General features: G+C 41.2%; 1 protein-coding gene across 1 annotated transcript; it reads right to left on the reverse strand.

The window, feature by feature from the left end:
- Positions 1–809: 809 nt before the first annotated feature.
- On the reverse strand, positions 810–11904 carry Naa11 (N-alpha-acetyltransferase 11, NatA catalytic subunit). Its single transcript, XM_028873190.2, has 2 exons — positions 11188–11904; positions 810–3169 (listed from the first exon to the last, which is right to left on the reverse strand). Exon 1 carries the CDS (start codon positions 11861–11863, stop codon positions 11201–11203), a length of 663 nt encoding a protein of 220 aa, XP_028729023.1. The 5' UTR covers positions 11864–11904; the 3' UTR covers positions 810–3169; positions 11188–11200.
- Positions 11905–15215: the final 3311 nt, after the last annotated feature.

Here is a 15215-nt window from a genome sequence, read left to right on the forward strand (position 1 = left end):
TCTCTTCCTAGATTTCTCCTATTTATTCTCTCTGCCTGCCAGACCCACCTATCCTTTCTCCTGCCTGGCTATTGCCCATTCAGCTCTTTATTAGGCCAATCAGATGTTTTAGACAGGCAAAGTAACACAGCTTCACTGAGTTCAACAAATGCAGCAAAGAAGACTGCAACCTATCTTTGCACCATTAAACAAATGTTCCATGGCATAAACAGATGCAACACATCTTAAAATAATATTCTACAACAGACTGCTCCTATTGTATTAGGTAAACCTGCCTCTTCAATCCAGCTGTGTACCATCAGACTTGTCTCTTGTTCAGCATCCAGTAACCCCACCTCTCTGTACCTCTCTTCAACTCTATATAATAAACATGCTGAACTTCTACTTCACTGCAGCTTCTCCATCAGAGAGCCCAGACCACCCGGTCCCAGCTTCTCAGTGCACCTGCATTTGTCTTTCCTTCATTCCCTTACCACCCAGTCAGGTCAAGTCTCTGAAGCCATTTAATCACATCAAAGCAATCCAATATATGATGTAATGTTGGTTATAATTAATTACTTCATATACCATATAAAAACATCTTTATTATATGTATTTTGATGTTTGGAACTTATTACTGAAATTACTTGGTCATTAACCTCTTGACACAGCATCACAAACAACATTTATGTGAATGAATATTTAAGAATGAGATTCTGACTTATTTAGAGTCCAATTCCAACTAATCTAACAAGTAGTTACAGATGTCTTAGACTGGTTAGAAGTTGAGTTTTATGACCTGTACTAGTCAACATTAGATTACACAGAACTAATGAGAAAAATTCCTTTATTTCTTGATCCTTTCAAAGCTTACCAGCTTTGATTCAATTTCCAGCACTACTCCATGTGTCTCACTCACCCCCATAGTCCATTATTTTATTTCATATCATCATCGCTTGCTTATTGCTCTTATATCAAAGGGAAAACCAAATTCTTAACCAAGTAACTCACAGGCTTCATTCACAAGTTGATGCCACAACTAAATAAAACTTTACAATCTGGTGAGTAGTACATTTGAACAATTTGCTGACAGGCAGGTCCACCCAATAGTTTCAGTAAAGACACACATTAAGAAGGGATCTGAATCATTCTCTATAGCCAGCACAACTGTACTCATACCATGAACTATTCTACATCCTTGCATTGGTCTCTCTAGGACCAGGCCTAAGTAAAAAGTAAGTAGTCTATTCAGAAAAAAAAAATCATAATTTGCTCTGTCAGAAAAGAATGATGCTGTTAGAAAAGCAGCGAGAGGCGCCCACCCCTGGATTTGGGAGAAACTGCTGCTTCTCCTCGGTCAGCAGCGCTCTCGTGGGATCATCTGGAACTTGTTAATTCATGCCCTAAACAATGTTAAATGCTGTTTACTCTTATTATCTAAACAAGCATAACCCAAACTAGGTAGGCTGCTGCATTGCTGGGTTTCTGTTGTTTCCTGGTAACCAAGAAAAGTGCCAATAGTTTTAGTCAGTGGCACTGCAAATGTCTGGAAGCTTTTCTTATTTCTCAATTGCTCCGATGATTAACATCAGGTTACTAGAGACTCGATGTGGCTGGTGCTGAGCTGGAGAGAAATCACTCAGGTAAGCTGAGGCTACTCCTTCTGTTTCTCCATCTGCTGAGCTGTTAACACGAAGACATTGCCAAGGGCTCAAGGAAAACATGGAATGTTTTATCAGTAAGATTATGCTGCCCTAGAGACAGATGTTAGGAAGCGGTAATATTTAAAAATAAAGAGATAATCACATGCTTGAGGGGAAAGAGTTAAGGGAGAAAATTAAAAAGGAAAATGGAAAGACAGAGAGGACCATGTGGACATACAAAATGGAGTTCTAGCTCTGCCTCAGGCAACCCTTCGCCCTTAGACAGGCATTCTCCATACACTGAGGTAGATCTGTAAGAAGTACTTATTAGGGCTGATATGGATTACAGAGAACAGACTTATCTCTTGTCATCAGCTGGTTAATGTCATGGCTTAGATGTAAATCCATATACTCCAGTTTCATAAAAATCTAAACATAAACGAATATTTTGGTAATTAACAGAGAACATGAAAACATTACTCAGTTCTAAATTGATCTACCTGTGACTTCTGCAGCGTCAAAGCCCTTTTCCTTCACTTATATTTCCTAAGTCACTAACAGGGACTACAACTGAAGATTAGATAAATATTTACAATTGACATGTGGTTGTCATATATTAAGTCAACAACACTGAACAGTTTTAAACAGCAGTCTCCTTTCTGTGACATTTTAACATTGTTTTGCACATAAATACAGAATCTGAACAGGAGCAACAGGAGCCAGGTTGGGCTGAAGTCCCGAACAGCTATTTGCTGCACTGCTTCTGTTTATCTATCTGTAAAACAGAGATAATTAATAATGCCCACCTCACAGGGTGACCCACAGGATTACATGTTAGTAAATGCCGCAGCACTGCACGTGCACTCTCCGACCTCAAGAATGGCAAGTGACATCATTACAAAAGAAAGCAAACACAGAGACAGAAAGCAACTGATGCGAGCAAGCAGATAATTGTCCAGTTTAATTACTGCTTGTTCTTTTCTTAAAATCCATACACTCTGCTTGTGTGGTGTAGTAGAGCTCTTCGTTATCACATTCTCCCACTGGGAAAGGGGGAAAATACCCCTTGAAGGCAGAGGTCAGGACACAGGGAGTTCCAGAGAAAGCGAGAGTAAACAGACAACTTGCACTGGACGAGGAAGGGGGAATGAGGTCTAACTTGATGGTGCCAATTACAGCCTTAGTGAGGTCCCTGTGATGTCAAGAGTTATCCCCACTTTCTGTTGGGCATTTCTAGGAGACAACTGTGCCGCATGACCACGGGCCAACGTAGGACCACTGCAAACAGTACAACGGCAGCATGGTGAGGGGAGGCCGGGGATGCTCTGTCACGGTAGGCCTCAAGCTTCCTTGGCCCTTGCACAGCAGGCTCTTGTGCCGAGGTATTCCTTCATGATCACAGTAGCTTTATGTGGAAGGTCATGGAGAGTTGAAAATGAGAAGCCATTCGAGTCACTGTGAGGTAACCCCAGAGAAGACATTGCAGAGTAGACGGCTAAGCCAGGGTTCACAGGATAGATGTGGTTGAGACATGTATACCAGCAATGCTGTTGAGAAAAGAGAGTATGTAAGCAGCGGAGGGCACAGGACTCTGACGACTCTGAAAGAGCTATGGAAGAATAGTTTTCTTCCGAGATGTGGTCCCTGACAGGCTACCCATGCTCCAGTAGAGGATCCTATGCCCATGGACATATAAGTAGCACTAAGTTGTTTTTGTTTTTTTTCACATGAAATCAAGAGGGTAGGTGGTGGTGGGGTGTAGGGGAGGGGGATGTACTGATCAAAGTGCATTATATACTGAGTTCAATAGCAGATCAGTGAAGAAAACACTAATCAGTTTGCTCTACATGATCCCCATGGAAATTAGTGGGAATCACAGAAGATCATCAAGTTCCCACAGCCCTGAGGTTTTCTTGCTGCCCCTCCGGCCACAGCAGGATCCATAGCATTTCCTAATACCAGCAGGCCAGTCTCCTCTAAGAAAGGGAGGTAGGGTAGGCACACAAGCTGACCTGCCCTACAGAACATACTTCAGGCCTAAAGCAACTGAGGCACTTCTGTCATCTTCCCATCCTATTTGACTCAGAAGGATTTTCAATGCAGGGTATGAGGCACAAGCCTGGAATCTCAGCACTAGAGGGTTGAGCAAACAGAAAGCTCTGTTTCCAGGCCAGCCTAGCATATAGAGTGAGATACTATTTAAAAAACCAAACCACTTATAAGAGAAAGAAGAAAGGATTTAACACAGCAGAAATGAACAGGAGGCTTTAGTTCCTGGTTAATGAGAGGCAGTGTTCTGTTCTGTGAGTCATCTTTTCTTTACTGAGACTTGGACAAGAATCCAAAGTTAGAATTGTGAGTATTCCACATAAATTAAGCCTTGTTCATACAGTCAATGGATATCTGCTGAGTCTACCAAGAATTAACAACATGTCTTAATATTTAAAAAGATAAATATTTACATATTTTAAATATTTAAAAAGATAAGACATACACTTTATCCTTGATGAGGTTTGTGTGATGTATAAATTGACTGAGTTAAAAAAAAACAGTAGTAAACTATCAAAACTATAAAAAATGAATTATCTTTTTCCATCTACCATACACAGAAGTAGTAAAATAGGTTACTCTTGTGCACAGAGCAGTTATAAAAGATTCTTTTGTTATAAAAATCATCATTACAGAAAAGTCTGTTTCTAGAATGACACAGAATGAAGTAGGAAGCAATATTACACAAAATCTGATGTTTAAAATTTATATTTGGGGTTTGGAGAGATAGCTCAGTGGTTAAGAGTGCATATTGTTCTTTCAGAGGCCCCGAGTTTGGTTTCCAGCACCATCCCAGGTGGCTGACAACCACTTGTAATTCCAGTTCCAGGGGCACCCTATGCCTCTGGCTTCCACAGGCACCTGCCCTCAACCACACACAGACATACATGTGATTAAAAACAATCAAAATACATTTTTATAAAAAGAAGTATACTTGGTCTACTAGAAGAGGAACAAGATGTGAAGGAATAGATTACAAACACTAGCATTACCTTGCTCAGTTTTTAATGAACATTGTTAGCACAGGTGCTGTGGGATAATGCTGTTGTACACTGGTTAAATAAAACACTGATTGGCCAGTAGCCATGCAGGAAGTACAGGTGGGGCGAGCAGACTAAAGAAATGCTGGGAAGAGTAAGAGGCTGAGGCAGCAGACGTCAGCCTGCCATCCAGGGAGCAGCATGTAATGGCACACAGGTAAAGCCATGGAAAACATGGCGACATATAGATTAACAAAAATGGGCTGAGTTTAAGTGTAAGAGCTAGTTAGTAGTTAGCCTGTGCTAATGGCCAAACAGTTTTAATTGATATAAGCCTCTGTGTGTTTAATTGGGTTTGAGTGGCTGGGGACCAGGCGGGACACAGAAAAACTTAGATACACACAGGTATACAAAACTATATAAAACAAAGATTTTATGGCTGTTTTAATTATCTCAGCAAATATTGCTTGATAATTTTAAGGAACTAATATGGAAAAGTCAAGTAACACTGTAATAATAACACTCTAAAGCATTTTTGTAACAAGGTACAAATACTTTTCATGAAGATTTTCTTCAAAAGATGTATTGCATCCCTTGATTTATTAAGTTCAAATTTTTATATTACCAGGCATTCTTTTATTTTTATGACTTCATTTTTGGTTATGTATATTTCTGTTTGTAGATATACATGTGAGTGCAGATGCCCTTGGAGACCAGAAGAAGGTGTTAGATGCCCTGGGGCTGAAGTTATAGATGTGCTGGGAACCAAACTCAGGTCCTCTGCAAGAGACTGCATGTTCTTTACTGCTAAACCTCCAGCCCTACATCACTAGGCTTTCTGAACAGTAGGCCATGGAAAGGAGCCTGCAGCACGAATTGTTAACAGGACCTTAGGAATATAGAAGTGAATGCTATGGTTTTACAATAAAAAGGTGTCCATGACGTTCTGGAGATAATCATTGATAAATGGCATTGTAGAATATTTTTAGAAATACTTACACTGACTTTTAAAAAACCACTGTCAACTTACAGAATTTTAATGCATTTTTTTTCTTATCTTGTTCACCGCTAAATATATTTGGCTTTAAATACTAGTGCATGGGGAGTACACAGTGATGTAGAAGAAAACCTGTCTCTGCTTTTATGTGTTACCTCTGACAAAGTCAGTGTTTCAGTCAGCCTGTGTATATCACGCATTGATTGAAAGGTGACACTGTTAGAGATTATAAATAATTCAACAAACAGACTATCTGATTAGCTCTTCCAAACAGTATTTCATCTCCTCTCAGTGTTCTTTATGGTCCTAGTGTGCAGTTGCATTTGAAATCTATAGTTCTTGGCATATCTGGGCTAAGGTTATAGTAGGAATTTACCAACCCTGTCAGTCTCCTTAACTTTCTCCCACATTTCATTATATCATTCCAGTTATAATTAGTTGTCTGGTAGAATTAAGAACAGTCTATTTCAGTGAATGCTCATGTGAACATTTAACAACTTTGTGTTAGAATGACAGCTTCACGACAGGAAGAATAAACTAGAAAAGCAAAAGTCACCGGAGGAACCTCAGTTCACTCAACAATGCCAGCTCAACTGAAAATGCTGAGACTTTGTGATTTTCCCTTTTTGTTATTAAGCATCAGGCACGTTCTTCTTGCCAGAATACAAGTCACAGTTTGATGGCATTCCTGCCTCAACCAGCATGTTTTGAACTGACCTGTCTTCATTGCTATGGCTCTCTAGAAACACTGCTGCTGCTGAGCATGGATTCAGCTGAGTGCTTTGATGTTGAGCTTGTCAGTGAAAGCTATTTTAGTCTTCAACTGCATCTCCCTTCCAAGACTGCAAAACTGTTGCTGCTCAGACACAACATTAACCATTTGATTACTGTGAAGGAACAGTTACTATTAGCCTCTATTTGCAAAATCTATAGTATGAGTTGTACTTAGCAGGACTGGAACCATCTTATTTCATGTTCTCATTTGGGGAACCTGAGTAGCTAAGTCTGCCCCACACCCCTCCCCTGCCCATTCTTCCCTCATGAACTGAAGGATGCACTGCTTTCTGCAATGTGATGGACCTGTAAAATGGAGTATTCTTCCTGCTGACCTTATAGGGATAGCATGACTGAAGGAGACACTCAGGAACAGTCTTGAGAACAGCTGTAGCAGCACAGTGAGTAACAGCTACAGGAAAAGCAGTAATTTTTATTACTATTTTTAGGCTGAAGATACCCAGTCCCAATTCACCAACTGTCCTACTCACATGAAAATGGAAATAAGAAAAAATGAAAAATTGCTCTATGGCATTTTCTGTATGTGTCTGAACTCTAGCTCCATAGGAGAGAGTATCATAATACAACAATGTAGTATGCTTTCACGATATAACCTTATTTCTCCCATGTTCTTTGTTGCTTCACCACTGCCTTTTCCCATTTAGGCAAGTAAAACTATGAGCTGGTGACAGTTGAAAGGAACACAGTAAAACTTCTAATAGCATGGGGGAATATCAGAGTGGAGGGATCATCTCTTTCAGAGTTGAAAGAGACAATGGCAGAAGGCAGTAAAATCCCATTGTTAACTTGCCCAAGTTTGTACAAAAGCAGAATAAATATGCTATATATTTATGTAAAAACCCTAGGTGTACTCCCAGAACCCCCTGTGGCATGTCTTGAAGGGGAACATAGGGAGCCCCTGTTTCCTGGCTGGGCATGAAGCAGCTTCCCACATCCACAGCATAACTAGGCTGTTTCCTGTTATGGAAGGAACACTGCTCTTTGTCAGAATACCTTCTTTTCTTTCCTAGGGCCAAGCTAAACCACATTTCTTTATCTTTCTTGCCATTACCTGGAAAACTGGTGCTGAGTTTTAAAGCCTGTATAAAGTTCTGTATATATTTACCTTCTTCCTTTCTCCACTATCGAAATGTGCATGAACTGGTGGAAGACATTATTCTAGAAAATGGGAGTCAGTGAGCAAGGAACTGAAGTTTTGTATTTGTTTCTATTGTGAATGTATGCAGGAGTACTTGCTATACTTAGGGCTTTGTCACAATAAAATCATAGTAAGTTCATATCATATTATAGTTATTGCAGGCATCTCAAATGTCATTTATACTAGAATCAAACCTGCTTAAAGATAACTAATCAATACATATACTGCTAGACTTTTATTTCTTATGCTACTGAAGCATAAATATTGTTGCACACATTTAAAAACCTTGACAATCCTATTCAATATTTTTTCTTATAATCCATATGACAATGATGCCTTCAGGAATATTTTTTCTTCCCCTATGAGGTCCTTAAGCTTTACCAGGTTGCCAAGGGGCTACAGAGACCTGTTCTAGGTGGACCGTAGAGTGATTATGTGGAGCAAAGCCTTTCCCTCTCCACCTAGTCCTCACCACCCTGAGGATCCATACTGCTCTATGATGAAGGAAGACTGTAATTCGTGAGCCACTCAGTCAGGGGCGCTTTTATTTAACAGTTCAGTTACTTTATGCAGAGCACTATATTCTAACTACTGAAGTGACCCCAACAAAGATCCACAGTGGCCTCTGGTTGAATATGACTCAAAACTGAAGACTGGAGAGCAAGCACTAGATGGGGTCATGGCAATGTCTCAGAACCAAAATTAGGTAAATCTCATCAAATTCAAGGGCAGCCTGGGCTGACCATGCCAAGAGAAAGAAAAGAAGGGAGGGAGGGAAGGAGGAAGGGAGGGAGGGAGGGAGATCAAGGAAGGAAGGGAAGAAGGGAAAACATCAACCTATAAGGAAGAGGAAGTTGAATAAAGGAACCTAAGATTCAACTGTGTTGCATAAGCAGATAGTTCAACCATAATTGTATTTGTACAACAAGAGTTATAACTGCCATGTAAGAAGGAATCTTCTTTGGCATTTTTCTCTTCATCTAAGATGAGCAGATGTTTTTATTTACTTTATTTCTCAGGTCCTAAGGGCTTTTGAATTTACTATACTTCATACATACAGTTTTAAAACACTCTTATTAGCCCTGTTCTCAAGTAATTCAACACTGAAGAGAAGCAAATTAACAGAGATGTAACAGACATATTGCCTATGTCCTTCCATAGATTTTTTAAAGAAGTAATTAAAAAAAATCTGTTTAGATTAAATAAAATCTTTAGTGATAAAAACTCTTTTGTGTTTGATGTTTCCTTTCTTCTTATTTTATAAATGCAGCACTGTGTCTAGAACCCAGGGCCTTGTGCACATTAGGCAGTGAAGGTCTGCCACTGCCCAGACAGGTAGAAATCTGATGACATAGCTCCAAACACATTATGTTTTGCTCAGTTTTACTGTTCTCTTTACATTCTTCTGCTGCCTTGATCTTGGATCAGATGAATCCCACTGAAACTTTAAAACTGTCCTTAGCACATAGACCCAAGAATTATATGACATAATTCTTCCTGTAAGAAATACTATGGTATTTTATTATTACAACTGAGCCTGTTCCCAAGATAGTACCTTATAAAAAGTACTTGTTGTTGTGTGTGTGTGTATTTATAGGTGCTGTGGCATGTTCTGTATGCTGTGAAAATGTGTTGCTATGATTGATTGATAAATAAAGCGCTGACTGGCCAGTAGCCAGGCAGGAAGTATAGTATAGGAAGGACAAACAGGGAGGAGAATTCTGAGAAGAGGAAGGCTGAGTCAGGAGATGCTGCCAGCCGCCGACACCATGAGAAGCAGATGTTAAGATACTGGTAAGCCATGAGCCACGTGGCAAGGTATAGATTTATAGAAATAGGTTAATTTAAGATATAAGAACTAGATAGCAAGAAGTCTACCACAGCCATACAGTTTATAAGTAATATAAGCGTCTGAGTGATTATTTTATAAGTGGGCTGTGTGACTGTTGGGTCTTGGGGGGACTCGAAGAGAAACTCTCCAGCTACATATAGGCACGTGTGTAGAAGTCAGAGGACAGCTTTTGGGAATTGGTTCTCTTCTACCATATGGGTCCCAGGGATTGAAATTAAATTCACCAGGGCTTGGCTGCAAGTACCTTTAACCCCTGGGCCAGCTCAGCTCTTTTTTTTTTTTAATTTCTTAAAATAATAATATCTCACCAGCCCAGGATGGTCTCAAACTCAAGATCCTCCTACCTCCCCAAAACTAGGATTATAGACATGTGTTACTATGTATGGCATTATTGGCATCTTAGGATGTTTTAGCAAGTATAATACTTTGCTGTAAGTTTTTGTGTGATTTTTCACAAATCCAAGAGTGGAAAAAAAAACAGCATAAGGAACCCACAAGTACATATCTCACCTTCAACAACTATTACATGCTGCCATTCTTATTTTATTCTTAGTCCCCCCCCCCCTTTTCAGTTCTTAAAATCAAGCCCAGGCCATTCACAGGCACATACTCTCCCCCACCCCACCCCACCCCACCCTTGCCCCCTTTAGACTATTCTGATTTGATTTCTCCATTAGGACTGGTTTTTTGTTTTGTTTTGTTTTTTGTCCCTTTATTTTTTGTTGGTGTATTTTTAAAACCAATTCTAGGCATTGCATTAGTTAATTTGACTGAAAAATATTTTTGTAGGATAATTAATTACTTTACTTCACATTTAGCATACTTATTGGAATAGAGTCCATGTTTGAATTTTGCCTGGGTGTCTACAAATGTCTCATTGGTTTGTTTGAACGAGGATCACAAAATTCCTCCTAGTGGTTATTTGGTTGCTATTATCTTCAGGTTAATAAAGAATTCTTTTGTTGTTGGTTTGTTTTGGTGGTGGTAATGGAACTGCTAATCAGGAGCAGTACTGCTGAGCTACAGGCCCAACTGCCCATCCCTTCTCCCTCTTTAAAATGCCACTTATTTGCTGAAGAAGCCAGGACATTCTTCTGTCAAAATTCCTTCATTCTCATTCTGGATTTTGCTGACTGCACTGTTTACTGTTCAACATGTCCCTCTATTGTCTATAAAAACACTCGTGGGATCTAAAAGAGAAATCTAATTTTCTTTCAGCAAGAATATGGACGGCATGGGTGACACTGTGGGGTACCTTCACTGAATCCAGTAAAAAAACGTAACATTGGTATGAGAGTAATGGCTGACTTCCTGTGTTCTAGGCCTGACCTATCATTACAAAGTGTTGGAAAGTTTCCCCTATTAACTATTAGTGACCATCGGCTCTGGAGTTATTATTTTATCAAGAGCTGTAAAATGGTGATTTTCGAATTCCATCATTCCAAATTATTAACTGGGCTTCTCAGAAGATAAAATTCCTTGCACAAAGTACAAGGTTACCCAGAAACACAACTCATACCAAAGGGCGGGATGAATGCTCCCCTTTTCTGAATTTAACACAAGTTCAGCATGTGAGCTCTTGTGCATTGCTTGTTTCGAACAGGGAGTCCTGAATCTTTGCTGTCAAAATTGCTAGGGAGTGGTCACCAAGAAACCTAGCAAAAGTACAACAGGGTGGGACAGGATGGGATGGGATAGGACAGGATATGACGCAAAGGGGTACAGAGGGGGGCCCCCGCCAGCGAAGAGAATACCTTGGGCAAGGCTCTAGGAGGTGGAATCCAAGCCCTCTGAGTTGTCCCGGGCATCAGAGCTGTCATTGCTCTTGTCTTCACCTGCAGGGTTCTCCAGCTGACACGCCTCTTCGGCACCAGGAAGAGTGCCGCCCTGGGCCTCCTGGTTCTCCCCGGAGCCCAGAACCACATATCTGCCCTTCTTCAGCACCAGCTGCTGTCTCAGCTCATCTGCCATCTGGGAGAGATCGCGCTTCATGGCGTAAGCATCTTCCCCGTCGGCATAGTACTTGGGTTCCACCTCACTAACCTGGAAGTGGAGGGTGTTAGAGTAGAGGTGCAGAGCAGCCCGGTTGCTCTTCCTGACGTGCAGGGACACGTACTTGGCGCCGAAGTTCTCGATCATGGCCCGGGAGGCCTGGTCCATCAGCTTCTGCGCCAGGCCGAGGCGCCGGTGCGAGCGCTTCACAGCCAGCGAGGTGATGTGCCCGTGGGGGACGTCATCGGGGTCCTCCTCCATCTTGGCCAGGACGTAGCCCACGATCTTGCCGCCCTCGTCCTCGGCGATGTAGGAGAGTTGGGGCCACGACAGGCCGTGGTAGAAGTAGTACTTCATCTGGTAGTTCTCCGGCAGGCAGAGCAGGTTGCAGTGCTGCATGTTCATGAGGTCGTCGGGCCGGGCGTTGCGGATGTTCATCCTGGCGGCCCGGTTGCCTCGGGAATTGACTTCCGCAGGCCCAGCAGCCCGCGCGCGTGCACGCGGCTAGGGTGCTGGAGACCGGTGGTGGCGGGAAGGCAGGAAGGCCGGCAGGCGGAAGGGGCGGGGCTGAGGGAGCTTCCGGAAGCCCGCCCGCCGTCCCAGCCAATGAGGCTTGCGGGGTGACATGCCTGCACCTGCGCACACTGGGGAGAGGGGCGGAGGGAGAGGTGTTCATTTGCTGAGCCCTGCTTTGTTTAAAAAGTAAGTGTGGCCCATTGCTTCCCGTGTCTTGTATTTGTTTCAATGTTAAGTTCTTTTTATTTTTTTTCTTTTAAATTTACTTATTCCCTCTCGGTATGTAACATATATATAAATGTACGTGTGTGCACCATGGTGCATGTAGAGGTCAGAGGACAACCTGTAGGAGTCTCATTTTCCAAGACATGGGTCCCATGTATTGAACTCAAGCCCTGAGTTTGTCAGCAAGCGCCAGTATGCTCTATTCTCAATGAGCCATTTCTCTGGACTCAATTTTAGCCTGTCTACATCTGAACAGCCCTATGTAACTAGAACAAATAAACCAGTATATCAGTGCCATCCCAGGTAGCCTGCCTGACCTGCCCCTTACCCCGTGGACTGCTACCTAGCAGTTTTCATATAATGAAATCGTACTGCATGCAGAGACCCACAGCCAAGCACTGGGCCAAGCTCCAGGGGTCCCGTTGAAGAGAAGGGGGAGGGATTATTTAAGGAGGGGATGGGGGATCAAGGTCATGGCGGGGGAAACTCACAAAGACAGCTGACCTGAGCTTGTGGGAGCTCATGGACTCTAGACCTACAGCTAGAGAGCCTGCATGGGATTGAGTTAGGCCCTCTGCATGTGGGGGACAGTTGTGTAGCTTAGTCTCCTTTGTGGGGCACCTAGCAGTAGGACCAGGATCTGTCCCTGGCACATGAGCTGACTTTTCGGAACCTATTCTCTATGGTGGGATGCTTCACTTAGCCGTGATACAGAGGGGAGGAGCTTGGTCCTGCCTCAACTTGATATGCCATACATTATTGACTCCCATGGGAAGCCTTACCCTTTCTGAGGAGTGGATGGGGGGCTAGAAAGATGATGCGGGGGAGGGAACAGAAGGAGAGGAGGGAGGGAAAACTGTGGTTGGTATGTAAAATAAATTTAAAAACTTAATAACAAATCATACTGCAGGAAACTTAAACATTATCATATGCAGCAGATCTTGAAGAGGTTAAAGGACCATAATTTGTTATATACATCCAGAGTACAAAAACTTATTTCCTAGTTACCTGGTAGAGATTCAAACCAGAAATAATGTACAGGAAGTTAGATGAAACCTTTTTCTAGAATTAGTTCTCTATATGACCATTAATATCATGACAAAAAGTTGAAAAAATATGTATATATATATATATATAAATCTTATAAATTTTGAGATAATATTTATACCTTAAGAAAAGTTTTAAAGAGTCAAAATAAAACCAAAGGATTATGAAATTAGTAGCAATAGAATAGTCCCTTAATTTTGTTTTTTCTTCTGTTCCATATCAGGTGCTCTTCTAACATGAGACAGAGATTTTGGATTTTTCTTTTCACAAGCATGCTTGGTTATAGTTTTCCTTAGTTATAATAGAACGTAAATTAGGTACACAGATAAGATAAATTTTGGAGTCACACAGATAAGATAAATAATAGAATATTATCTCTAATTTTGTCAGACAAATGGATTGGATATTGTAATTGTAATTCTTACTTAATAACTGGTTTGATGTATATAATCTTACTATGTTAAAGTTAAAACCTTCCTTTTTAATTTGATAAAAAGGGGGAAATGCTGTGGAATAATCCTTTTGTACACTGTGAAGATTTGTTATTGTGATTGGTTTAATAAAGAAGCTGACTGGCCAATAGCTGAACAGGATAAAGTTAGGTGGAAAAATAAAATTGAGAATGCTGGGAAGGAGAAGGGTGGAGTCAGGAGTCACCAGCAGATGCAGAGGTAGCAGATAAATGTGCCATGCTAATAAAGGTGCTGCCATGTCAGAGTGTAAATAAGGAATATCTGTAACTTAAAATGTAAGAGCTAGTTAATAATAAGCCTGAGCTATTGGCCAAGCATTTATAATTCAATCTAGCCACTAATGAATGGTTTAATAAGGTAAGATATCCAAAGGAAGAGAAAATTTACTTTAAACTTGTAGTGATTTTGCTTGAGGAGGCACCATAAACTGTCCATTATTGCCAGATTAGTTCCCTATCAGTGTCCCGACTGTCCCCATGTGTCATTGACAGTAATATACCAGAGATAGAAATCAATAATAGTTTTGTATGGTAGATATGAGTGTGTGGAGGAGTGGAATGTGACCATGGACAGAAAGTGATGAACAGGGACTGGCTGTTGAGACAGAGGGAGTAAGGTAGCATTTATGAACCATGGGCATGGTCAGCATAAACTTGACTTACATTCTTACTTTATGGCTTGTTAACTATGATCTTGGACAGACCACTTTAGTGTTCTAGGCATCTTTGTTTTCTTCTATGAATGCTAAAACTCCATGCAACAGCTCTCCTACTTTGTTTTGAGGATGAAATGGGGGTAATGTATATGAGAGAGCTTTGTAAAAAGGAGGATTGATGATTTTTAAAGAACTCATCCTGAAGCCCTGAGATGCTGATTGGCTGGCTGATAGACATAATGGATAAGAAGAAAGAATTGCTCAAAGAGAAGGCAATGTAGCAGGTATAGAAGAGTAGTGATTGCTGGGCGGTGGTGGCTCACACCTTTAATCCTAGCACTTGGGAGGCAGAGGCAGGTGAATCTCTGTGAGTTCGAGGCCAGCCTGGTCTACAAGGTGAGTTCCAGGCCAGGCTCCAAAAGCTACACAGAGAAACCCTGGCTTGAAAAACAAATAAACGAATAAAACAAAACAAAACAAACAAACAAAAAGAAGAGTAGTGATTATGAGTGGTTTTCATCACATTTAAATTAGGGAAGGAGGAGCTAAGATGACAGCAGGATGCATCAATAATAATCTCTTAACTTTTGAAAGGACCCAAGAGGAAAAACCAACAGCAATGGATTTATCCCACATTCTTCCACTTAAATCTTACAATATCTATTGTCAATTATAGAACCATCCATTAGAAAGTCCATAGAAGTGGTGTATTGTATGGCCCCCTTGAGCATGGAGAGTGGCCAACTACCTTTACCTATCCAGTGCAGTAGAAAGGAGAGAGACTGAGACAGGGAAATGAAGTTTTAGAGTTTCTAGGATGATAAGCTCCCAGATACCTGGCTTTTGGTTTCCTGGTGTACAACTGCTTGCCAAT

This window comes from Peromyscus leucopus, chromosome 10 (genome assembly GCF_004664715.2).
Source record: "Peromyscus leucopus breed LL Stock chromosome 10, UCI_PerLeu_2.1, whole genome shotgun sequence".
NCBI lineage: Eukaryota > Metazoa > Chordata > Mammalia > Rodentia > Cricetidae > Peromyscus > Peromyscus leucopus.

Excerpts from the sequence above, each read along its gene's own strand:
- Naa11 (XM_028873190.2), bottom strand. The coding sequence starts at position 11,863 with ATGAACATCCGCAACGCCCGGCCCGACGACCTCATGAACATGCAGCAC.